Here is a 27,565-nt window from a genome sequence, read left to right as displayed (position 1 = left end):
TAGCTTCATAAGGGGGGTCTTATGTTCTGAGTTTTCTCCAACACAACCCATATAAGATTTCCTGTAATACCACAGCAAGGGTCTGTAACAGCTGCAACTTCTGCTGGTCAATGTCTGCTGTCCTGTACCAATCAGCAATCAGTTTGTCAGTCCCTTAAATAGAATAAATAAAACGTGGTAAGCACCAATGAAAATCTACAGACCTACTTTACTTTCCAGAACTAGGGCAAGGGACGAATTCACTAGAGTAATAAAAAATATACACTCAGTGATCACTTTATTGGATAGACCTGTACACCAGCTTGTTAATGCAAATATTTAATCAGCCAATCATGTGGTTGCAACTAAATGCATAAAAGCATAAGAAACCATGCATAATAAAAGCCACACATTACAACAGTCATATGCAGAATTGCATCTCTGAACACACAGCACATCATAACTCTCAGTGGATCGGCTACGGCAGCAGAAGATATAATAAGTAAAGAAAAAAATAAGTCTAATAAATACCTTATAAAGTGCTCACTGAATGTATATTATATCAGATGTAGAGCAAGGATGCCCCCTTCTGGCAATAATTGCTTAAGGTAAAACTGTATTTTGATATGTTTCCTTCTTAACTTTTCCTCTTTGCATATAGTTGTTTTTTTGTTTTTTGACACTTTTTATCTAGGTATAAATTAAAAACTTCTGAAAGGAAAATGTCATATATTACAAAAGCTGGGGGCTTTCAATTCTGAGTAATAAATAGTACTTCATGCCTTTTCATGTGTGGACCTACTGTCATAGCATGATGGTACTGTTTAACAATTTTATTTATAAGAAAGAGAATTCATTTAATTAAAAGACTATTGCAAAGATTGTGTTACATTAAATTATGAAGTTGGAACTGAAATGAATGCATTAGAATTAGCCATTTAAAAGGAGCCAAGTAATCAATTAGTCGTATTTGAAAGGGAACTTGTTATTTATTTAAAGCATTCATAATTTGATTATACCATAATCTACTTCCCTACTTCACTAGCATAAAGGAATATTTCATACTTAAACAGAAGTTAGTGTTCAGCAACTTTCAGTTATTCCAATGCTCTGTATTTGGACAGTGACACATTTTTTGGTGTTTTGGCTCTGTAGTCCAGCATATCCAATTTGAATAAAAAAATGGCTATGAAGTTAAAGTCAGCTTTGAGGGCTTTGCATCCATATGGGTTAACAGTGTAGCCATTTGTATACATAATTTGTAGGGGACCAAAGGTAATCGGACAATTGACTGCTCAAATGTTCCTTGGACAGGTGTGTTCATCATTAGCTCATGCATAAAAGAGCTAGCAAAAGGTCTAAATGTTGTAAGTTGATTCGCACCTCGAAACTTGTGGACCAAATAAGTGTCAATGCCAGTAAAGCAGGCCATCATTATGCAGAAAAATCAGAACAATTAAATCAGAGACATACCAAAAAAAGGTGTCAAAATCAACTGTTTGGTACATTGTTAAGAAGAAAGAATGCACTGGTGAGCTCATCAAAGGCAAACAACCTGGTAGACCATGGAAGACCAGTGTAGTGCATGACAGAAGAAATCCCTTGGCAACTGTTCAACAGATCAAGAACATTCCACAGGATCTAGGCACATATTTGCCAAAGACGACCATCAAGAGAAGACTATACCAGCATAAACTCAGAGGGTTCACCACAAGATGCAAACCCCTGGCAAGCCTTAAGAATAGAATGACCAGGTTACAGTTTGCAAAAACGTACATTAAAAAACCTGTAGAGTTCTGGAACAAACAGTTATTTTTTAGGCATTTTTCAGCTTTATTGGACAGTATATAGTATAGAGAGACAGGAAGAATGGGAGCGAGAGAGAGGAAGACATGCGACAAATGTCAGACGGTCGGATTCGAACCGCCGACGTCACGGCTCGCAATGAGCATGCGGTCAGTGCTCTACAGGCTGCGCCACCGAGACACCCTGGAACAAACAGTTATGAGATTAAGATGACATGAGATCAACCTGTACTAGAGTGATGATGGAAAGAAGGAAGTGTAGAGAAAAAAGCATAGCACCTCATCTGCCAAACATGGTGGAGTTAGTGTTATGGCTTGGGCATGTATGGCTGCCACTGGAACTGGCTCACCTCAAATTAATCACATTGTGATTGTTTCATTTCCACTGTTTGTTTGCTGGAGTACAGAGCGAAAGCAACAACAAATATGTCACTGTCCAAAAACTTATGGACTGCACTGTACAAGTGGAGTTTGGACTGCTGTAAGCCTGTTCCAGGGTCCCCATTGACTAGCGTCGTCCTGACGATGGTAAGGAGTGCAGAAGTGTGAACAAATGCATCCAAGACACGGGGTATGGTTATAGCAGACAGTTTTATTTAGCAGGTACAGGGGGATGCAACATAGCAGCAATACAGTGGAGTCTATAGTGTGTATGGGTGGTGAGGGCGGGTGGGGGGAGAAAAGGCAGAGGGGCCTCTCTCCTCTCACATGGTCAGCTCCTGCAGGAGGAGACAGGAAGAACAGAAAGCCGTTAGAGACAAGCAGAGACACCTACCTTTCGCATCTATCGCAGGTGGAATCGGAAGCCATTCCCACCACCGCCCTTCTCCTAATCCCTATGCATGTGCCCATGCAAGTCAGCCATAACGAGAAACCATGGGGTATCACGTAATTAATTATTTGTGAGCGATTACCAATGCGCAGGAGGTTCATGTAGGCCGAGGCAAAAGTGTAAATGTCACCAGAACAAACCCATCACGTTGTGCATTGTAAACAAATGGTGACCACATGGTTAAGACCAGTCCTCCCTTCCTCACCATGATAGCATTGACGATGTCGTTCTTGTTGTGCCGCAGCGCGCGGACAGCCTTCCCTCTGGACACATTGGCCTGCGCCATGACCAGCTCAATATCCCTGAGCTCCAGGCCAGCCTCATCCACCTGATCCAGAGACACACAGAGCAAGAGGGATTGGGGTCAGAGGGAGGGTGTTTACGAGGAGGTGGACACACAACAGCAAAAAGTAACCACAGGGTTCTACTACAGCAGAGGTGCACAACAAGGGCCAATCCGTTTCAGGATTTTGTGGAACCTTCTGCTCGTAATGACTTCATTAGTTCAATCATATCTTGATCTGACATTGTATGAGCACCAGCTACAGCTGCAGACTGCATTTGTATCCTGAAGACTATGCTCAAGTATAAGAGTGAACCAGCATAGTTTACAGAATTGTCAGAAAACTGAAACATGATTGGGTGGAATGAAAACCTGCACGCAGATCGGCCCTCCAGGACCAGAGTTGTGCACCCATGTACTACAGCCAAGAACAATTATGAAACACGAACATCTGATCCAACTCATCATTATCTGGATGGCCCCATTCATTCAGGAATCCCAAAGAGTTCAGAGGGTAAGTGGTTTAACCTTCATATTATGTTTGGGGCCTATTTGACCCCATTCAATGTTTAAAAACAGTCTCTTAAAGCTAGTTAACCTCTTTTTAATCTTGATACTGTATGATTTTAGATTTTTTTTCATTTGGTGGGATTAAACAGTAAACATGAACTCAGCATAATGCTTTATTTTATCTTTTTATAGCTCAGATTTCTTTGTGGATAATTCTGGTGGCACTTTCCCACACAGGTGTCAAACTTCCACTTACCTCAGGCTCTAAAATGTGATGTTTCTCACACATTCTCACAGGTATATGGATAAAAAGTTAAGAAGAGCGACACAAAAAAGGTGCCAAAATATTTTGTAAGTTTGTGTCAATTCAAAACTGTTGGATTGCAAACATGCAAACAGCAAACAAAAAAGCCATAAATGAATATGAGGGTTAAGGGGAGCATAGTGAACAGAGTGAAAATAATCAGTGGCTAGCTGCATGTGCTTCAGGGGCTAGCTGCATGTGTTTCAGGGGCTAGCTGCATGTGCTTCAGTGGCTGGCTGCATGTGCTTCAGTGACTAGCTGCATGTGCTTCAGTGACTAGCTGCATGTGCTTCAGTGACTAGCTGCATGTCCTTCAGTGGCTAGCTGCATGAGCTTCAGTGGCTGGCTGCATGTGCTTCAGCGACTAGCTGCATGTGCTTCAGTGACTAGCTGCATGTGCTTCAGGGGCTAGCTGCATGTGCTTCAGTGGCTTGCTGCATGTGCTTCAGCGACTAGCTGCATGTGCTTCAGTGACTAGCTGCATGTGCTTCAGGGGCTAGCTGCATGAGCTTCAGTGGCTGGCTGCATGTGCTTCAGTGGCTGGCTCCATTTAATGAAAGAGGGAAGACATACCTCCTCCTCTTCCTCCTCGCTCTCCTCCTTGATGCTCAGGCTGGGGGTGCTCTCTGGGATGAGGGGTGAGGGCTCCAGAGGAACCTTAAATTTCTCAGCAGCAGCCTTGTGCACCTGCTGGGAGAGGTCTTCAATCTGGGGAAGAGAGGAAGGGGGAGAATTTCTTTACAATTTTGCCATTTACTATTGCAAGGGTTTCGAAACTGTGGGTTGTCGCTTAATTTCAGGACGGGGTCACCTGAAAATCTTCAAAAAGATCAAATATATGTATGTAGGCCACTACATTCACATACAACATTACAACAACCCAACTATAATAAAGCAATGAGGCAGGAAAGGTTATTGTATATTTCCAGTATATTGTGGCTAAAGGGTGGTGTTAGGCACAAGATGTGTGTGGGTGGGGTGTTGTGAGCATTCATTTGGGGTCATTTCAGAAAAATGTTTGGGAACCCCAGTCCTATTGTCACACAGTGCTATCACATACTTAATGTTACCATCTCCTGTCAGACAAGTTGCTGTTATTTGTATTATATCTGGCCTTTCAGATCGGCAGTGCCTGTTTCTTATGCAATGTGGTTCACCCATGAAAGCTGGTGAATAGATAATGAGGTTTGCAACATTTTGATTTTACTCTTTCTCATTTTGATGCTCAACAAGATTTTTATAGCAAAGACAGTGCTGTCCCTATCTGGGAGTTCCTCCTAGTGGTCAAAGTGAACATTGCTGCACACTGGTGCATTCTGGCTGCCACTCCTCTATGTGAATTTTAATAGTTTTTGTTCAGTTTCTTCTAGTTTTAGATATGATTCAGTTGGTTTATTCTGTTAGTTTTATCTTCATTGGGTTTTATGATAGAACTCCTATTCAAATCTTCTGATCTACGCTAGGTCAGTTTTTTTTTATCCTTTTTCATTTTGTTAAATCCTTTTTATCGTTGATATTATCTTTTTATTTAGCGCTTTGGCATTGTTCACTCGATGAAAAGCGCATAATACATTTTATATATTACTATTATTATTATTATTATTACATAATACCAAACACTGGGGCAGAGGCCCAGTTTGCTTAACAGTGTTGATAGGGTAGTTTGCTGTTGGTGGAGGTCTGTCTCACCTTGGCTTCTCCAAACACAATGTAGATGTCAGAGGCTGGGCTCTTGAAGACGTCAGGTCGGGTGATGACGAACAGGATGTTTTTGGACTTGCGGATGGTGATGCGTGTAACTCCCTGGATCTGCCTCAGCCCTAGCTTGGACATAGCCTGGTGCAAAAACCCACATGTTGTTATGATTTATCATTTTTCATTTATGAATGGGATTTTAGATATAGTTAACACAATTATACAGAAGGGATTTTGTTTTTCCTAAGATTATATATAAAGTGTGTATATAAAGTGATAATATCATACTTCTGTGATATGACCTCAAAATGCATATCGTAAACAGAATACATACAGGCTGTCAGGTCTGCATTTTGTTTAAAAAATGTGCTAAATAAATTAAGTAGGGAGACAGCTGCATTGTGTTACAGAGGTGCTTATTAGACTGGCCTGAGGCAGAGGGTATTGAGATTAGCTTCATACTCTTAATAATTATCAGAAGGATAATCTCAGATTTGACTTAGTGTTTTATTGTTGAATCCATAACTGTGGATGCTGGATTACCCCAGTCTGCTGGATCTCTGTGGGTTTGGCTAGCTGGGTCTCACCTTCCGTGCTTTCTTTTCACTGCGGCTCTGCTTTGCCTTGTTCATGGACTCATCACCAGGGGGCGCTGAGTGAGACAGCTGAGACTGGAGGAGAAGCACAAAAGAGCCAGTGAGAGTGTGTGTGAGAGAGAGAGAAAGAGAGAGAGCGGGAGAGAGACCCACTCACCTGTGTGTCTGTGGCTCTCAGCAGTGGACTCTCTGGTTCCTCCAGCTCAGGTACAGAGCCGTCACTGTCTGACTCATTGCAGGAACCCACTGTGGAAAATAATATATAATACAGACAATGCATCAACCATGTTCAAAGAGATAATAAGAGAAGAAAGAATACTCTACAGCTGTTTTTCACACACACACACACACACACACACACACACACACACACACACACACACACACACACACACACACACACACACACACACACACACACACACACACACACACACACACACACACACACACACACACACACACAACAGCCAGCACACACATACAGCCACATACAGACGCAAAATAACACACTCACCACATGCAATCACACAGATATATTCAAAACAATATCCCCTTAACAAGAACAGCTTGAAGGCAAAGACCTTCAAAAGAAATAGCTAATATTGCTTTAAAGGTCAGCTTTCCCTCTGTGACAAAATATCTGTCTGAGCTGCATGATAAATTTTTCTCTTTGAATTTTTGAGCCACCAAATATACTCCAGCACAAACCACAAATCGTATCGCATGATAATACAGTGGGCCCTATACTTATTGGCACCCTTGATAAATATGCATAAAGAATACTGTAAACTGAAAAATAACAAGTATTGGCATAAGCTTTATTTTCCAACATGCATAGTGTGCTTTTTTAATGATTCAACAGAATCAACCAAAGTCTTAGATTTCTCAATATTTGCCCCAAAAATGATTGGCACCCATGGTTTAATAATTTGGCTTAATACCTGGCAAAAATGACAGCCACGAGTCTTTTCCAATAATTTCTAATAAGGTAAGGGAACATTAGGAGGCATTTTTGACCATTCCTCCATAAAGATCCTTTCAGAATTATTTATATCCTTCATTTTGTGTTTATGGACCCCCACTCCATTCAGACCATAGGTTTTTCATGAAATTTAAGTCTGGAGAATGAGATGGCCATTGCAACATGGATGTTGTTTTTTTATATATCTTTGAAGTCATTGTCCTGCTGAACAATCTAACTATGACCAAGTCTCAGCTTCCTAGCAGAGACATTCAGATTTCTGCCCAAATTTCCTGGTACTTTTCAAATTCATTGTGGCAATAATTTTGACACCTATAGTTTTCAGAAAGAAAGAAGATTACTTCATAAAAAACATTGAAACATGAAAGTAAATGCATTGGAGTATTAATAAAAAGTATATTGTTTCCCATTATGTTTCAACATAACATATAGATTATTATTAATATTAATAATATAATAATTATTATATTAATAATAATCTATAAAGTTTTTAGAAAAAACTTTTTTGAAAATCACTTATACGTAAGTATATGAATGAGCTAACAAACATGCAAAATCCATTTGTCATCCATCAGCATGGGAAAAGCCGAAGGGCTATTCAGAAAAGATAATTGTCCATCACAAGTCTGGTATGGGAACAAAAAATACATAAACGATTAAGCATACTACTAAACACTGTCAGGGCAATAATACTTTTTTTTTTTTTAACATATGGAATGGGTACAAACCTTCCAGGAAGAGGACAGAAGTGCATGTTGGCCCCCACGGAGGGTGAGGCAGATGGCGAAGGAGGCCATAAAGACCCCATGATCACATTTTAAAGGCATACTATTCTATAATAAATATTATAAAACAAACATGCGCAGCCATTGCTATGATACACTGGCAACGTGTTTCTGTATTCACTTCTGCCCAATACCTTGCTTGTCTACTTTTATTTGTTATTCTAAAAACTCCTTGGGCCTCTTCTGGATGTGGCCTTTTTTATTTCAGTGCTGTATCTGTAAAGCATGTTTCCAATACACTGAACTCATATGTTATATGATCCAATAGAAGGAGAAGGGGCGGGGACGATTGAGTCCTACAGTGGTGAGCTGGCTTTTCAAGAGATTAGTCTTGGTGGCTAACCAGTAAGATTAATAAGCTGCTGCATTATAAAGTGAAATTCAGTTTTGTACGCATCATGGCTAGTCATGATAGCTGGGTCCCACTGCACAGTATTACCTTTAAGAATTGCAGAGATTGGTTGTATCTTGGGCTCACCAAGTCTCAGAATGTATGGCACCGCCATACCAGCAAACTCTTTGGAAGCACTTAATGAGCACAACACATAAAACCAAGCATCTGGAGTTTGCCAACGTCATTTGAATTATGACCAGAAGAGAGTGCAAATGAGACTGCAGATGAGACCAAAATTGAATATTTTGACCATACAAACCATCAACATGTTTGACAGCAAAAGATGAATGCATACAAGGAGGAGCACTCAGTGAGCACTTTATTAGGTATTTATTATACTTATTTTTTAGACTTCTACTGCTGTAGCCTATCCACTTAGAGTTATGATGTGTTGTGTGTTCAGAGATGCTCTTCTGCATACCACTGTTGTAATGTGTGGTTTTCTTGCATTACTGTCACCTTCCCGTCAGTCCAGCCGTTCTCCTCTGACATCTCTCATTAACAAAGCATTTCTGTCTGCAGACTGCTGCTTGTTGGATTTTCTTTTGGTTATTTTGCACCATACGCTAGAGACTAGTGTGTGTGAAAATCAGGAGATCAGCAGTTTCTGAGATGTTCAAACTACCCTGTTTGTCACTAACAATCTTTCCACGGTCAAAGTCACTTACATCACATTTCTTCCCCGTTCTGATGGTTGATGAGAACAAAAATGTTCCTAATAAAGTGCTCGGTGAGTGTATGGAGGTAGGTCATTGATGTTTTGGAGATGTTTTGCAGCTAGTGGGCACTATTTAAAATGAGTTCAACAGCATCAGGACATTTTGGTAGAAAATCTGGTTGTCCATGCTAGGAAGCTGAGACTTGGATCAAAATCCACACAGAAATGGTGAAGTGAAAACAACATCCATGCTTTGCAATGGCAATTTAAATCCCATCAAAAAACTGAACTGAAGAGGGGGTAAACATAAGCTCAAACCCACGAAAATCAATGATTTTGAAAAGTTCTGCATGGAGGAATGGCTAAAAATCCCTCCAACTGCGTTAAAAAAATGTGTTTTTGGACATTGATTCCTTTGAATCATTAAGAACATTAATAAAGCACAATACACATGTTTGACAATAAAGTTTATGTCAATAACAGTATTATTTGTCTATATTAGTATGTTCGTGCATATTTATCAAGGGTGCCAATAATTCTGGATCCCACTGTATATGCAGAGGTGAATGTATTACTTTTTGTGCTTTTTGCTTCTCACTATCAAATTTTGGTCCACATTAACCAATGTGCATATGCGCGTACACACATATATACACATGCACACGTACACGTGCATGCACTCACTCACAAACAGGCATACACTCAGACCAATGCAAATGTACACTCAAGTCAACAAGCATACACATATGTACACGCACATCAAGATACACACTCACATATACGCATACCCTTGTTTTTGAAGGATAAATCAACCTCGGCTGTTGTGTTGTGACTGTAGGAGATGGGGCATTGACTGAGGGGCTCCTGTCTCTCTGGTGGATGTGGCTCCACACAGACAGAGGTATGGGGAGTGGGGCTGAAAACCTGGTCTGGGGAAGATGGGAGCTCTCTCTCACTAGAGGAGCTGGATTCGGTGTGCAAGGACCCCCTTTGACGGCAACCCTTGTGCCCTGAAACTTCGCTGGACCGAGGCTGTGGTCCGCGTGGTGATTCTGTGCTACTGGTCTCAGCCTCCTCTTCTGTGCCACCTACAAGGAAAACATCAACAAGTGTTTGTCGCTAGTGCAGAATGAGTAAATGCATTTATATGCTGCTTTTAATCGCTTTGGTCCAACGCTGAAAGAACATGCCTTTTGCCCTTAACAGAACATGAGCATGCTAAAATTGCATTGCTAAAATAATAAAAACAAAGTTGTCTGTTTGTTTTGATTAGTTATCCTATCCTCAAACATTCATGAAAAGAAAAGGGGAAAGACAAAAGACTGGCAAAAAAGAGAAAAATCACCTGTGACTCCTGCAACAAACACCCAGCCATACTACTAATTAAGCTTCTGGGAGAAATAAAAGATGTCCTGGAACCTTCCACACAACATTTCCATTCTATCCAGGTGTTCTGGCAAACTGAGCTATCAGGATGGGCTATCGAGACCAAGTGCGCATGCAAGCTGTATTTCTTGGTAGCTCAGTTTGTCAGAGTAGTTTGTTAAACTGAGCAAACTTGTCACTTGTCAGCATATAAATAATATCAATAGCTTGTAATATACTTGGAAAGCACAAATTGTGATAACAAGCTAAAAATATTGGCTGATTAAATATTTGCAGTAACAAGCTGGTGTACAGGGCTACCGAATAAATTGCTCACTGAGTTTAGGTAGACCTGTACACCAGCTTGTTAATGCAAATATTTAATCAGCCAATCATATGACAGAAACTAAATACATAAAAGTATGCAAACGTGGTCAAGAGGTTCAGCTGTTTATCAGACCAAAAGTGACAGTAATGCAAATAACCACACATTACAACAGAGGTATGCAGAAGAGCATCTCTGAACCTTTGTCAAACCTTTAAGTCGATAGGCTACAGCAACATAAGACATAAGTCTAAAAAATAAGTATAATAAAGCGCTCACTGAGTGTATGTTAGTTGAAAAAAGTAAGATACTAATATATTAGTTCAAATAAATACTGTAATCATTTCATGCCTTGGAAGTTGCCCTAAACCATGGTGTCGTGAAAATAAAAGCAACTAAGAAGAAATATTACCTTCACACTGGTGAAAACCAACAATAATAATAGTAACAACAACAAGAAGAACAACAATAATAATAATAATAATACAATTTACAGTACAGGTATAGGAACCACACCTCTCAGCTTCTCCTGCGAATGCTGCTTCAATGATGAAGGCTGCCTGTCTGCTGGGTGCTGCGAATCCTGGACTGGCGCTGAGGGTGGCTGGTCGGGCATAGGTACAGTCTCCTGGAGGGGCTGTGAAAGGCTGTGGGAATTGAGGGGTGTAGGGGTATCAGTGCAGCGGTGCATAGGGTCTGATTTAGTGTGTAGCTCAGGAGGGGACTGTTCAGGATTGATGACCTCAGCCAGGGACTCCTGGATGGGGAGGGAAAGCTCTTCACTGGCTTTACTCTTGGAGACTCCCAGGGGGACAGACTGGTGTTGCTCTGCAGTGGACATCAGATTGCTGTCAACATGGTTGGCATTGATGTCTCTTGTGCTGCCTGCTAGGTGCCCTCTCTGTAAAGTGCTGCTATCAAGCACCTCTTCCTTTACTAACACAGTCTGCTTGTCCTCAACCTCACAGGCAGCAGAGGGACTTTGAGTTTGGATGGCAGGTTTATCTTGGTTTAGCTTGTTTGCACTTTGATCTGACACAACCGGACTTGCAGTGTTGATAAGGTTGTGATTCGTTTGACCCACACTTTCCTCTGATGCAACAGAAGGACTCGTCCTTACACCTTCCCGCCTCTGAGTTGCTACAAGGTGTTGATCCTCTGAGACCACCTCATTCACAGATATGTGGCTTTTCTCAAGTGCTATCACCTCGCAGATGCTCTTGCTGGATGAGGCATTTTCCTTGGAGTTTTCAGAGACAAAATCCTTTTTTATCAGGTTCTCATTTGCAGTGATGGGAAGGTGACTTGCAAATGCACCAGGTTGCTTTGTTTTTTTGTCAACAGAATCCTCAGAGGTGTCTTGCTCACTCTGACAAATCAGCTTGCCATCTTTCCCTTTTCCTTCCCCATCTGTCTTGTGTAGAGTTGATTCCTCCTCCATAACATGCTCTTGTTTGTGATCGTTCTCTGCCAATGTCAAGCTTTCCATAACTGTCTCCTTTAGAGGGATTCTTAGCTCATTGTCACCTGTATTACCTTCCCTTGACATATGAGAATTCCCCTTTGTCTTTGTACACTCTTGTCCCTTAACGGTAACTATAGTCTTTGGTTCATTAGGACATGTCTCAAGTGCTAATGTGCCTTTGCTGTTCTCAGTTTGGTTCTCAGTCTTAACACCAGTGTGTGACTCTATACTTGTCAACACTGCTGCCTCTAATACAACCTCATGGTCCTTGCATTTCACCACTGAGTCCTTTCTTGGTGAAGGACTATTTACTAGAGGTCTTTCTGGCCTGGAGATGTTGGAATTTTTTCTAGGGTTAAATGTGCCAAAAGATCCCCCCAGTAATGAAATTGTATCCTTGGGTTCAATGGCACTAGCTTTACTCTCTTCTCCAATGCCATTCTTACTGAGGGATTTGTCTACAGTTGGAGACCTTTTCTCTTTAGCATCAGCGGTACTGTTTGAATTGTGTGTTTTTTGCATTTGGGTCTTAATACCTGGTAGCCCACTGTTGTCAGTTTTTATACCTGCAGGGGATACAGGCTGTGGTTTTGTAATTTCTTGAGTGGCCCCTTCCGTATGCAACCCTTCAGAGCTCACAGCAGCTACATCATGATGTAGCTCCTCCACTATAGATACATTTGATACAGATTCTTCAGGGATGTTTGCACAATCCTGTTCCATAAGTTGAGATCGGTTTTTGGTATCCTTGTTATCATCTTCAGAAAGGATGTTGAATTGGAGACATTTTGGTGGCGCTGTGGAACTTAACAGTAGACTAGAGCTTTCTGGATCAATATGTGCTTCCTCACATATTGCTTCTGCTTCCTCAATCTGTCTGGTTGGATCATCTTCTTGATCTCGAAGGTTGTTGTCTTCATCCTCAGGAAAGTGCAAGCTTCCGTCCTCCCCTCCGCCTGCCTCTGAAATCTCCTCTATGGATTTCCAGTTTGATAGATTTGACTTAAGCATACCTCCCTCTGTTTCTGATGATTCTAGCCGTAAATTGTCACAGCTTATGTTATCATCCTGGTCTGTTAAGGTATCACCTCCTGAGCCAATGTTGGGGCAAATAGCAGTGGCCTCAGTGCCCAATGGACCAGCTATCTCACACAACAGTAAGCTCTCTGCATCATAGCCATGACATTCTCCCGAGGCCAGAGGCACTCCTGATTCCCAACCTCTGGATGAAGGTTCAGCACCTGAGGCATTGGTATCAGAGTTTTCTTTCTTTGGTGAAACAGCCAGCACACTGTAGGCAGAACAAGGTGGGTTGAGTGGGCACAAGTTTATGTCATCTGTGCAGGGCTGATCCTCAGCCAGGTTATCCTGGTTCAGAGGTGATCCCAAGGTTGTGACATCTTTGATGGTGACGGCCAGGTTGTCCAGCACATCAGACGAAGCCTCATGGCTTGTGGAGATGGGTATGTTGCTGGGGTTGCAGCAGTCATCTTTGGGGTGAGAAAGTAGTGGTACACCTTTATTTAGATCATTGGTGGCTGTCTCATCCAGGTTCAGTGATGGGTCTGCATAGTCCACACTGTTGCCATTTTTCTGATCTGCAAGTTCTGCAACAAGGTCTGGATACTCACCCCCTGTTGCTATGGCTGCTCCACTCAGGCAAGTGGAGAGCTTGCCTACCTTGTCTTCAGAGCTTTTGATCAGCTCACCAATAAAAGGATGATCATTTTCACTGGCTTGTATTGTCAGCTGCAAGGCACCTGCCTGTGAAGGTGGTATGAAATGTGCATCAGCTGTTTCCTTTGCCATGCTAGCTTTAGCCTCTGTATCCTCCAGTTCAGCTTGCTGAGGCATTTGGACTTCTTCTGCAACAAGAGATGTTTTAACCTTTCTCTTATGTGCCGCTGGATGTGTAGGTGGACTCACGTCAGTTGAGCTGGCACAGCCAGTTGTTGAGCTCTTGTTAGGTCCATGATTTACATCAGATGACTCAGAGGAGATCTCCATCTCACTTTCACTCCCACTTCCTGAGTTGAAGGAATCCTGCTGCTGGGGAATTGTAGATTCCGCTGGGTCATCTGGCCCTGGGAACTGCTGAGCCAGTTCAGCATGCCTCTCTGTGCTGTATAGCCTCTCGTCTTCCTCACCATTGTAAGAGGCAGAATCAATTGATTCCTCTGTGTCATCCTGGAAGGCAAAAGACTCATCTACACCCTCATTGATGGAGGTCTCTGAAAGGGAGTTTAAGAAGGATGCAGATGTGTCTTCCTCGTTGAGGTCCTCTAAAACTTTGCCTTCCTCGTTGAGGTCCTCTAAAACTTTGCCTTCCTCTTCCACTACTCCTTCTGCCTCCTCTTCTTCATCCTCCACCTCCTCTTCATCTTCATCTTCATCCACATCTCCTTCCTCCTCTCCAGCTGCATAGGCATCCACATCATTACTGGGTTCATCCTCTGTGGGGAACAATGTGATCTCCATGGAGTCAGCTTGGAAGATAAGACTAGCATGCAAAGGAAGCATAGAGGCTGGTATCATCATGTCTCCACCCTGGCTATCCTCTCGGGATGGAAAAAGCAGGGCAGAAGAGGCCATCTCACCATAGAGGCTGTTGTTGTCTGTGTCTGATACTTCAGAGGAGCAGGTGGCTGGAGTCAGGCTGCCCGTGTCAACGGCTGCAGCCAGGCGATGAACAAATGGGTAAGAGGTCACTAGGTCTGGGGAGATTACCTCCTCTGGGCTGAGGGGGGCATCTAGGGTAGCAAAATGTTCTGAGACGCAGGCATTCAAATCCAGCTCCACATCTTGTTCTGGATCCACATATTCTCCCAGCTCGACAGCATCCTGCTCCTCCAGTGGCTCCAAGGACCCCTCAGACTCAACTCCGCCTTCCTGGGATGAGGTACTCCTCCCACTGCTACTCCTCTGGGGAGAGGTTTCTTCAGTTACCCAGTGGGGCCGGCAGGTTCCCCTCTTAGGTGCATCCATGCCCTCTGTAAAAGTAACATCTTTTTCTGACAGCCCCGGCCCATCAGCCTTGTAAATGCAGGTGTCTTTCTCAGCACCGCCTCTGTCCTCACCAAGCTCATCCCCAATCTCTGAGAGGGACTCAACATAGCAAGCAGGTGCCTCTTGCAACTCTGCCTCAGCAATGAGGTTTGGGGAACAGGATGGGGAGGTGCTGGATGTGTAGGAGGAGGTCCAGCTGCCTCCCTCAGCAGTGATGTAAGAGCCTGAAGGGGAAGTGGGAGGAGAGCACATCCCTTCACTTTCAGGAAGGTCAGAGGACTCATCAGTTGGGGAGCCTGGTCCTGGACTTGAGCTGGGGTACCACTGGTGCTTAAGGTGTGAGCAATAGGCCATCTTAATGGGAGTGGAGGGAGCAGTGTAGTAGAGGTCTGGGTCCAGACTTGAGGGTACCCCCACTCGTTGGGGATCAACCATACAGGAGGGTTCTGAAAAAGACAAGGAAGGCACTTCACCCTGAGATAGTTCCTCCCCTCCTTCCCCTCCCATGGAGCTACAGCTCTCAGTCAGTTCAACATCCAACATTGCTTTGGGTTCCAGGACAGGATGGGTGAGGAGCTGCGCAGAGTCTTTCTCTGGCTCCGTTTTAGTGGTCAGGCACTCATCGTGTATGACAGAGGGACTCTTTTGGCCGGTGTCCAGCTCTGCTTTCTCTGAACATCCCATCTTACCCTCCCCCAGGGCAGTGGATGGGAGCACAGTTTTGCTTTCCAGACTGTGGGCTTCCTGCCCAGTTTTCTTCTGTAAAAGTGTCCCCCGCTGGGTCTCCATGTTCCTTAGAAGAGCCTCCTGACCCATCACCACCCTTGTGTCCATAGTCTCTGGCTCCTTGTAGTCACTCTCCACTTCTGTCCCTGTCAGCACCTTGATCCTTTCCATCTTGATTGACCCATGTTTGTAAGACCCTCGAGCAAATTTGTTAGTGAGCCGTCCTGAGCCTCCAAGCCGACCGTCTGAGCCCCCATCACTGCTGGCTCCTTCTGGCTGGGGCCTTGCTGAAGCATAGTGTTTGGCCATGGGTAGCCGTGGCCCAAATAGAGCGGTGCATTCTGGGGAGAGCTTTGATGGAGTGCTGGGGGAGGGAGTGGATGCACAGTCACTTGGAGTGGAGGCAGAAGAGCTGGAAGCTTGTCTGGTCATGTCTATAAAATGAGACAGACAAAAAGGAGGGAGAGCATGAGTCAACCACTTTAAACCACTTTTATACTTTGCAAATCTAAAGTATAAATATTTTAAATTCAGTCAATTGAAAGGTTTAATGAGTCAATTAATTCCTTTTAAAATAATTTTTACTTAAAACATTTTTTTTAATCTTGGAATGACCATGCTGTGCCAAAAACTGTTAAGTAAATATATGTATACAAAATGCATACAGTACAACATGAGTTAACCTACAGAGACTCCAATAATAATTGTATTGCATAGGCATGTCTTGTAGCCTCATACATAAAAAAACAAAACATAACCTGAAATTATTTTTCTTTGCCATCAGAAACATTCAGAATAGATACAGAATAGCTAGATACTGCACAGATAGACAGCTAGATAAAACAAAATTTTCTTCCTCATGGCTGGACTTTTCAAGGCTCTTCTCTCAGGAAGTCCAAGTATATATTAAGCTTAATTTCGACCGGGAGTTCCTGGGAATTTAACTCCCAGGAACAAGTACGCAATGAACAAAAGGTTCCTTCAGCCTGCATTTCCACCGGGGGGCTAAAGACCCCGGGGAGTTTACACAGTCTGAAGAAAAAAAGTGAAAACGTTCCATGTTTTACAACGCTTACGCCGGTCTGCCTGCTAGCGAGCTAAGCTAATAGCAAGCTGTTGTTCTTATGCTACACTGGGTGTGGGTGTGAAACTAATGAAAACCCTCCGCAGTTAAGCAGGAGTTGCAAATACTGATTTCGAAAGGAGACAGACTCAGAATTGAAAAAATGTTGCATTTATTCACTTGTTATGGTTTCACATTGCACATAAGTAAAGCCACAGTCCAAATCGAAAACAACAGTCACACTACAATGTGTTGAGAAACACCATTAGACCTGTACGTGCGTCTACATCGTTGCAAAACGCCGGTCTTTTAGCTATCGTTAAATAGCTATCGCTACATAATCGCTTGCTAGCGGGCAGACCGGCGTAAGCATTATGTGCTCGTACAGTAAATTGAGGAACTAAGGTGTTGTGATACAACAAACAAAACAAGCTCTGTAGCAGGCATTTAAAAATGCCGCCTGGAATACAATGCACGTAAACTCGCTCAATCAGAAATGACCGGCACTGCCAGCCACACCCACGCTAGTTCCTGGCCATCAGAAAGCTCTACCTCCTGAGCAGGGGCTTTTTTAGGGCTGAATAACGGCCCCGGAACGATGAGATTTGCCAGGCACGTGGTATGAAAATGCGTCGACTTCCGGCGAAATACCTTAGTTCCGGGGTAAAGTTCCACCGGTGGAAATGCGCTATTACCCACACTTTGCTTTGGCCCTGAGTAGCTGTGTAAGGAATTTAACAAAATGAAAACAAATAAAAAAATATATGTCTGCCTTCTCTTTACTGGCCATTAAATCCTTAACATTACACATACACTTTAAATTCATAATCCTTACCAACTATGTACTGAATGAGTATGTTTCATCATACCTGAGTAAGCCCATCATTTGTTATAATCCTGCTGAACATTTTGTCCTTTTTGTCCTTTGTGAATATTTCACAATTCACAAAATTACAATGTGGGTAATCAGAGCCACTCTCAGTATTCAAATTCATACTGATAACCCCACCTCTATGGAAGCATATCCACGCCAAAATGAAAATGAAAATGCAAATCAGCAATTACATTACATTACATTAATGGCATTTGGCAGACGCTCTTATCCAGAGCGATGTACAACAAAGTGCAAAGTGCATACACATAACCAGGGATAAGTGCGCTGAAAGACCCGAGAGGGAAGTACAATTTCAACTGCTACATGTACAGCAAAGACAAGGACTAGGGCCATCTATGAAAAAATAATGTGATAATTAAAATAAAAATTCTAAAGCCCACTTTGCATTTTCATTTCCAAGTTAATGTACGTACTTTGACAATATTGACATGTAAATGCAAAGTCCATTTCGTATTCAGTTTTTCTCATCCTTTATGGCAAAACCCAGTCATAATTTAAATTAAAATGAAAAAACACATTTTAAATAACAGTTTCTTATTGTAACCACATTATCGATGACAAACATCAAATGAAAATTCAACTGGCCCTTTATCATTTAATGTTCATGGTTTTGTGGCACAAGGGTGACATAAATCAAATTAAATTAGATTTTCTCTTCGTATTATTATATTCATGCAAAAAACCTGGCAAAAATTGAATTGATAATGCACACCCTCCTTTGCATTTTCGCTTTCAAAGTCAAGAGACCTGTTAGTCAAATGACAGGGACGGTTCAAACCCAACCAAGAAGAGTCCATTGGAGTGTCCTGGCTAATGGCTCAGCAGCTAGCTACTCAGATAGTACTCAGAGTTTAGGAATATATCACAGAACTGGTCCACATATCTGTCTGTAGGTAAAACCCCCCACAAAACAAATTATCTTTTGTTCTGATTGTAACATCAGAAGGACTGCCATGACTTTCTGTCGTCATTGATGCCATGTGTGGGTTTGCATAGGCAAATGGGCCGTATGGTTATTCATAACTACGTTAACTAAAACCAAGTTCCCATGTATAATGGCCGATAAAAAATTCTAATAAAAAATGCTAGCTTTGATGTAGGCCTAGCCAGCTATTCAGTACATCAACCCGTCTACAAGAGATGGTAGTATAATAGTCTAACAGTGCCATTCCTGGCAGGCTATAGCCTATCTGCGAAATAGACTACCACTTTCACTGTGGCCATTTGCATCACAATCTCTAGCTCAGTCTAATATCACATTGCTTTTGTGCTGAGCAAAAACGGTCTATGGAAAGGCTGAGAGCGATTGGGACGGTCATGGGACCTTAAAGCTTAGTCTAATGAATGGTGAATTGCTTTGTATTTTTTTATATGATGTATAATTATCATTTTAAAATGACAATGTCAGTTTCTTTTCATCTTGATTGATCCACTCGACATTGCTAACAAAACTGTCTAATGAGGGTCAATGGGAACTTCTAATATATGTAGCTAACTGCTAACACAGCTTCAGTTCGAAGTCCAAACTAAGTGTGTCAATGTTAACTTACAATTGGTTATGGGCTACAATAGCTTACTTAGGTTACAGGCTTCTACACACATTCCGTGGATCCTTTAAAAGCAGCTAGCCACAGGCTATACGCAGCACTGAAATCACAGTGGATAATAAATACCGCCACCCACTAAATATAGGCGCTAATGCTAGCTAACAATCAAATTTAACATAATCTCTCATACAACACAGGTCCGCCAGCCATTACACTGGACTGGAATGTAGCTATGTAAGCTAGTTAAGTAACATCAGAGAGGAAGAGGTGGAAGTAACAACCATTTTGAGCCCCCGCCTACACAGTTTGATTGACAAGTGTCTCTGAAAATGAAAATGGAAAGCTTGAGACTTTTCATTCTCAACCTAGCCCTGTTAGACTTATTTACTGATTGGATTTTGAACGTTGCCTCATCCCATTTGACTGATTCTTGCCGTACTCCCATTTCAGACCGCATGCACATGCAGCACAGCAGCGGCACATATGCAACATGTCAGCACAGCAAGCTGCTCCACATTTTACGACTAACACAGGGTATATCGATACCTGGGGATTGTGAATAGCTGCATTTCCGCAAGAATAATGGGTTTGTTTTCACTGATTATAGCAGCCTGCTTCTCATGTGTGAGTGGCTGGACGATTTAAAACTTCATCAAGAGTTATTAACAAATCTGTGTTTTAGCACCATGAAAGTAATGCTTTGTCACCAAAGTATTTTTAGAATAACTGATGACATGTGACTGCCACAGACTCCAAATATGTCAGTTTAACAAGTTTAAACAAGTGATTGGCTAGCTGGCAAAAAAAAAAAAAAGATCTGGTGAACATGTCCGGTGTAATGATGTGGTAGTTTCATCCAACCCATTGCAAAGCTAACTCGTGTTCTCCACAAATATAATACAATCCACAATTTGTGACAAGATCATTATGTGTCTATGCAGAGTTATGATTAGCTACCTTCATCAACCTGACCCAGCATTGACAGATTTATGGGACATTTTTCTTCACGACATTTCATACATGATACAGGTAAGTAGACAAATCCTTCAACAGACATGAAAAGTCACAGACAATTAACTTCTCTCTAAAATTCTGGGGTTGTAAATGTGATTATGGTTGGAATGAAAACCAGAATAATCAGTGGACCCTCAGGATCGAGTCTGAGAACCCCAGATCTGGGCCAGATCTGTGCTGATTTTGTCCTGGCAGTAAGGGACATGGGTTACTCTGTGCAGCAGTTAGCTGACTGAGCCTCAAACTTCCTGAATTGGTGCTCCGAGTCTTACAATTACCTTCATTCCCCCCAAAAACATTTATATAGAAAACCATATTCCTGTAAAACTCCTCAGGAATTACCTTCATTTACGCATACTAGATTCACACAAAACGATTGCCCTTAGCAAGGCTAAATATGTAACAATGAATATTAAATAAAATAATAATAGGCTATGATAATTAAAACATTTTATGATAGTTTTTTTTACAACATTTGAAACAAATCATTAGGCTATTGATTTAGGAGTTAACATACAGTATTAGGGTACATTGCCAGAGTAATAGCAAACTACATTTGGTTAACTAAATATTTTTCACCAATAACATTTTTTTTTACCCTTCATCTGGTGTAACAAATGTCAAAAGCCACGTTTCCATTTTCCATTTTGCTGAAGCTGCTCATAGAACAGAATACTGTCAGAACGAGTTTAGCGTTGGTTCAGTAATGGCAAACTACATTTTATCCACTACCCAGTTTGCTACCAAGATGTATCATTAATCTCCCTTCACAATGTGAAGATTAGTCAGATTTTTGGCATGAAAACTGGTTGAGACCAATGATCAATTTCATGGAAAGTTTTGTGCCCCATCAATTTTTAACTCACCAACATCCTGCTGGAGGTCTTATTTTCTTATTTCCCATCCAATTCAAGTTGTTTGTGTTAGGTGGTTTCATACTCAATAGGATATTATTTTTTTGTTTAATTTAATGTTCATAAGTAATTGACAAGTTGTCAATTGAGTCTGCACTTCTTGCCTTTGCTGTCACTCTTGGACACTATATTTCACCCCCCTTCATTCCTGATTTTAGCACTTGTGTTTGCAAGTCACTTTATATGTATCTGTTCAAACTTGCACTATGGAAAGACTGTGTGGCGCAGTCTATAGGATGGTCAATTCTCAACCCATATACAAATCCTCCCGGGAAGATCCAATTACCTGCCATGGCACTTTCTGTACTGTGATCCCATCTCTACCATCTCTGCTTTCCCCTGTCTATATAAAGTACAAATAAAATGCATAATGAGGGTGATTTATATTGTTTTTCAAATTAGCTGCGTGTGTTTCCATAGCAGTGGGATTTGGTTTCCATAGCAGTGCTGTTTATTAATCAGCCTATTGAGCAGCTGAGTAGAAGAGCATCTTCACAGCTGCATTAATCAATGTGCTATCAGTAGTGGTATATAAGCAATACTGTTGAATCGTGGCACCCTCTCCTGGATGATGACTCAGTTGGACTAAGAGTGTTGTTCGGTGGACCCATGAAGCATGATATTATGAGGCATCTTAAGGCTGCATTTTCGAATGCAAGATCAAGCCAAATCAAGCCATCTTTGATTATGTTTGGATTGTTATAATATGCTTTACGGTTTGATATTAGCTGTATGATCAAGTGATTTCTGCTTTATGTTTCTAGGTTGGCAAAAAGTGAAATTACATAAGTAAATTTAGAGTTTTGAGGATGATGTCCTTACACTCACTGGTCAGGGAATGTTGTTGTCCAGGACTAGCACATGACTCATGTGGATGTGCTTCTATTATTTTTCATTGTAAGTTGTTCTGGATGTACATAGTGTAACGTGATGTAATGCCATTTACAGTGCATCTTCAAATCAGCCTTTTAAAGTCTATTTAAGTAGAACATATTTTGTGACATCCCAATCAATTAGAATTCCACTATACTAAACTTGGTTTAGGGCCTATGCATGATTTGTGCATATTAACCAAAACAATTTCCATATGAAAACAATCCTTACTATTCTGAGTGTGCCTTAGCACGCTGCTGCTAGGTTGGAGCCCAAAAGTCCACAGAACATTTGTTATCTTAATTAACATCTTAGCCTCCCCAGGTCTGCACACACATGCTGCTTGCTGGTCCACTTGCCAAGAGGCAACTTAAAGGATCCTTTCCCTTCTCTTTCAACCCAATTACTATGAACAAAGGAAGTGAGATGTAATCATCCCTGATAGGGAAGAGAGCAATAGGAACCCAAGAAGCAATTGCCTGGTCTGTTGGCTTAGTGAAGGGGGAGTGGGGGAGTGGGGGGGGGGGTAAACCTCTATATTATTGTCTAATGCTTAATTAGACATCTTAAAGAAAGTGAAGCCTTGTACAGACCTCTTTGCTTCACTGCACCAACACTAAACTCGTTCTGACAGTATTTGTTCCAGGGGCAAGTGCAAAGCACGTTCAGCAAAATGGAAAATGGAGACAGCAGATGTGGCAAAGCTTTTATTTTCTTGTGGGCTCCAGATATTTGTTATAGCAGATGGAGGAGAAAAATAAAAAATATTTTTTAAATGAGAAAAATATTTATTTATCTCGCCGTTAATGATGTCAGAAAGTGGAGAGAACAATTGGGTTTCCAATGAAAGAACTGACTATGAAATATAAATGATTGATCGCTCAGAGAGTTTGCACTTAGTAATACAGTCATTGTATACAATCAAAGATGATGAACAGAGGTCAGATAACATTAATCACTTTGCACACAAATGCAGGCTGATCCACAACTTATTTGCTTGTGGATGGAAAACTGGGCCGATCGGACAGCCACGTAAACAAACAAACAAGAATGTGTTCACTTTTCTGGGATGCTGCATATTTTAAAAAAAATGAATGACTGCTGAATCTTCCATGTTATTGAGAATGGGAGCCTTCAGCATTTGGTGATTGATCTGAAGTTCCCATCAGCTCTTTATCATTTTGTGCTTCCGTTGTACATTAGACACAAATACAAGCCTGGGGCTAAGTACTTCCATCACAGCAACCCCCACTCCTCTGACCCATCCTCCAACACATTCTCAAATCTAATAACTCCAGCATTTCCTTCATAGCCTTCACTTGCTTAGGGAGTTGGGATTCAAAGATATAGTAGCAGATGCAGACACAACAAAGAGAGAATATGAGAAAGAAAGACAGAAAAAGAAAGACAGAAGTGGATGAGGATAGGAAATGGATGCAGAATCCTTGTGGCAGTATAGAGTGATATAAAACACTAATTCATTATTTTATGTTATGTGTAATATTGCAGCTATATGCCAGATTTTAAGTTGAAATGTTTGCTTGACAGTCCTTATGCTGAAGTTTTGCCTTAAATAGAGCCTCATCATACAACCCTTTGTTTGTTTGAACTAAATGTGAATTTTCATACATACAGTGCAGTCCATGTGCATTTGGACAGTGGTACAATTTCTGTTCTTTTGGCTCTGTACTCCAGCAGATTGGATTTGAACCAAACTAGGTTAAAGTACAGACTGTCACCTTTAATTTACATCCATATGAGATGATCCATGTTGGAATTGCATCCCTTTTTATACATAGCCCCCCAATTTTAGGGGACCAAAAGTAATTGGACAGTTGGCTTCTCCGCTGTTGATGATTAGTCAGGTGTATTTAATTGCTTTCCTAGTGCTGGTATAAGAAAACTTTCAGTATCTGTCTTGATTCTAGGCTTTTGATTGCCTTCAACACGAGGACCAGAGAGCCAATGAAAGTCAAGGAAGCCATTATGAGGCTGATAAATAAGAAAAAAACTGTCAGAGACAGGTCAAACAATAGGCTTAATGAAACAAGCTGTTTGGAACATCCTAAGAAGACAGTGCTAGTGCATGTTTGGGATCATTGTCTTGTGGAATGAAGCACCGTCCAATGAGTTTGAAGGCATTTGATTGAACATGAGCTGAATGAAATTCATTCTGCTGCAGCTATCATTATCAATGAAGACAAGTGAGCCAGCACCTGTGGCAGCCATACATACACAAACTACTGTATACTGTATATCACCCCCACCACCAGGATGTGTTGCTTCTTGAGCAGTTCCATTTTCCATGTTCCGTTGGTGTAATATTTGATTCACACTAAACCTTGATGCTCATGTCACAAAGGTTGTGCAGTCCTGCTTTTATCACTTAAGGATTAGATCAAGTCTTTTGTATCATCTAATGACTTAAAAAAAGGTTATCCATGCTTCTATCTCCTCTAGTGTAGATTACTGCAACTATACTTTCCTTAGCTGAAAGACATTATCACAACTGCAGTTGGTTCAAAATGCCTCGCCTCCATACAAGAACAGGAAAAATATATTATTATCGTTACTATTATTATTATAAGAAGCCCCTAAAAATCACAGCCCTGCATGTGTTAAACAGAGACTGAGGCTTGAAATACCCTCAGAATACAGTTAGTCCTGAGAGCGACAAACAGGGCTTCTTTCAGTCCTCTCTCAGAACTGGGGCATCTCGCAATGAGCTCATCCTGCGTGATGATAAGCCAGCTTCCTGGTGACATGCCCTCCAATGCACAACACAGCAGCTTGGCACTGCTGAAACACTGCCAGCCTGGATGCTAGCTCACCCTGGTAGAAAGCAAGAGGGATGGTTCTCTGATGTAGCCACCCCCCCTCTTTTCTCTTTCTCTTTCTCTCTCTCATGCTGAGCTGGTCTAAAAATGTCATAGCCTCACAAGCAGCATCGCAGGGTGTAAAAAAAACCCCTAAAAAACCAGCCCTGTGATGTACACTTGGCTTCAGTATCTGAGTTAAGGCTTTTTTTTGTCTTTACAGCAGTTTGCTGAGTCATGTTTCATGAATTTTACCCTCCCTCACCCAGTCCCTACCTTGCAACCAGGTTGATTCATTTGAACCATCGTGGTCATCATGAAAGGACAAAAACTGTGCAGCATAATGAAACATGAAACACGCTGCCTTGAGACTTCTTCCATTATATAACACTTCTGTGTTAGGCCGTGGGCTCTCAGTTATGCGCAGAACAGCGGATGGAGAATTAATGTTTGTTAGCATTTTCAAATGCGTTTTAGTTTTCCCTGTGTGCATTTTGTTTGAGGTGGTGGCAAACCCTGTATCTGGCTTGAAGGACTGCTAAGACAACGGGAGATATAGAGCTGAACCTGGGATGAAGACCACTAAAAATTTAAACCACAGATACAGTCATAACAGTGGAACTGTTATAGCCAGGTTTCTTACCAGTGAACATAAAACAGGTCAGCAATGATCAGGAATGATGTCAAGTATTATATAACTGTACACCCCCCCACACACACGCACAAACACACACACAGAGGCACAAACACCCACACATACACACACACACACACACAAAACACACAGATTCCCTCTAACCTCCAAATGACCTAACATCAATGACACTCTGAACATGCTTCTCAACGCATTTTTAAGGGTGTGCCTCTACGCTTCCACGTACCCCAACTGCACAAGCTTTGTCGGTTCTTGCATCGCCACCGTCAAAAATGGCTTAAGTACGGCGGACAGCCCTGATCCGAGAGTCCCTTACAATGTATCCTGCATCAGATTCCAGAGTAGGCCAGGACCTGTTCGTGCTGCGTCAGGGCAGCTTTTGCCATCACACCCCCCCCTCCTCGCCCCGGGTCTGATTACTGACGGGTCTGCTGTCTCACACAAAGCTCATGGGGTCCCCAGGTGGCTGTCAGAACTATAAGATTATCCTACAGGGATGCCCCCTCCCTCTGCCTCTCCCTCCCCCCCCCCTCTTTCTCCTTGCCAGGAGACACCACCAAAGACAATCAGTCTTTAACCCCTTCCAGCCACCACTACCAGTGCAGCTCTGGGCACATGAAATCACATGCCTGTTTCCCCCCCCCCACTCAATTTATGATGTAACGTAGTTGGACAGGATGGTAAAGCGCGCTACGCAGTGTTAAATCCTGTAAACGTTGGAACGTGAGGCAGCCCAGTGAGCCCTGGATGTTGCAGAAGTGGTTTTTATGCAATATGATGAACTTGACTGAGATGGTAGGTTAGCATGACACATGAAACATGGTGCTGAGGCATAGCTGCAGAGCCAGAGGATGTTATTAAATTGTTAGCATATTAGCATGACATATGTGCGTATTTCCCATGAGTAATTCTTTAAGATTTGAATACAGCTATGTTTTATCACTTTCTCAGCTTGACGCTAATTTACTCTATTGACTATAATATGTTTCTGTTATGTTTTTATTACTTATTTTGCTCATGTGATATGTACTGCAATGTACCTGCCACAAAGCCAATGAAATGTCAATGAATTGCTATGTGTCTTACTGTACTGGCATTATTTAGCATCTGATAAATCACAGTAAAATACAGTGAATGTATCATAAAGAAGCACAAATTCGACATACCAAAAGCAATACCCAGAGTAATCTGATGCCACCATTGCAAAAGACTCCCAGTTTGTTTACTGCATCGACCACACTCCCATCAGGCCCCTCCCTTCCAGACCAACATCGCAGGGAGAGCACAGAACATGTCTCAAGGTGCTCCTCCAAAACTCAAATCTCTCTCATCACTGACCTCCACACATCTAAAACTCCGTAGCAGACCAGGGCAGGGTTACATTTCCCAAAGCAGCTGCCTGACTTCCCTGCCTGTAAGAGTGAAAATCCTCTGCGAAGTTGGGCCTTGTCATCCCTGCTGCGTCATGCTCCACAGAGGGAGGTGGCTGAGTAACTTCAGGCACACGTATTAGCCTTGAGAGTGGGGGGGTGGGGGTTAAAACAATGGGTGGGGTTGGGTCACAACAAACCTCAAAGCCTCACCCCACCACCCATCTCTCACAACCCCCCCGCCCCCGCCCCCCGCCAGGCCTCAAGCCCCCCTCTCTCACTAAACAACACCCTTGTGCCTTTACATCACCGCTAACCTTACGTCCTAGCCTCCCGCCCCGGCACTGCCCCGTCCCACCTACCTGGCCCCGGGATGCCCGTGTTCTCCTGCCCCGCCTCGGGCAAGGCCGGGGAGGGGACGCTGCGGTGGGCCGCTTCCCCTGGCATTGCTCCCTACGTGTCCGACGCAGCCGGGGAGGACGAGGACAAAAAGAGCGTCAAGGTGACGGGAGAGAGGACGGCGAGGAGCGAGGTGGCGGAGAGAGAGAGAGGAGGAGGAGGACGAGTGGATTCTCGCGTTCTTCACGGGCTCCTGTCTCCGTGCGCAGTGCGTGTCTGTGCGCGTCTGGGCTCCGAGGGCCGGGTGCGCGTGCCAGCGAGCGCTTTTCTCTCTCCGTGGTGCTGCAGAGCCGTCTGCGCTGGGAG

At 42.4% G+C, this 27,565-nt stretch overlaps 1 protein-coding gene across 2 annotated transcripts; it reads right to left on the bottom strand.

Moving 5' to 3' along the window:
* Nucleotides 1-2,356: 2,356 nt before the first annotated feature.
* nacad (NAC alpha domain containing) lies at nt 2,357-27,565 on the bottom strand. Of its 2 annotated transcripts, none has more exons than XM_061257560.1 (9): nt 27,223-27,565; nt 11,033-16,147; nt 9,603-9,914; nt 6,162-6,250; nt 5,996-6,079; nt 5,403-5,549; nt 4,287-4,421; nt 2,822-2,944; nt 2,357-2,503 (listed from the first exon to the last, which is right to left on the bottom strand). In XM_061257560.1, exons 1-9 carry the CDS (start codon nt 27,305-27,307, stop codon nt 2,489-2,491), a joined length of 6,105 nt encoding a protein of 2,034 aa, XP_061113544.1. In that variant the 5' UTR covers nt 27,308-27,565; the 3' UTR covers nt 2,357-2,488. The 2 variants fall into 2 exon arrangements, with proteins under 2 accessions (XP_061113544.1, XP_061113553.1); XM_061257569.1 differs by having other exon boundaries at nt 9,615-9,914; nt 27,223-27,562.

This window comes from Conger conger, chromosome 1 (genome assembly GCF_963514075.1).
Source record: "Conger conger chromosome 1, fConCon1.1, whole genome shotgun sequence".
In the NCBI taxonomy this organism is placed as follows: Eukaryota; Metazoa; Chordata; class Actinopteri; order Anguilliformes; family Congridae; genus Conger; species Conger conger.
Note: the sequence above shows the minus strand (reverse complement) of the source record. Positions and strands in the feature narration are given on the sequence as shown.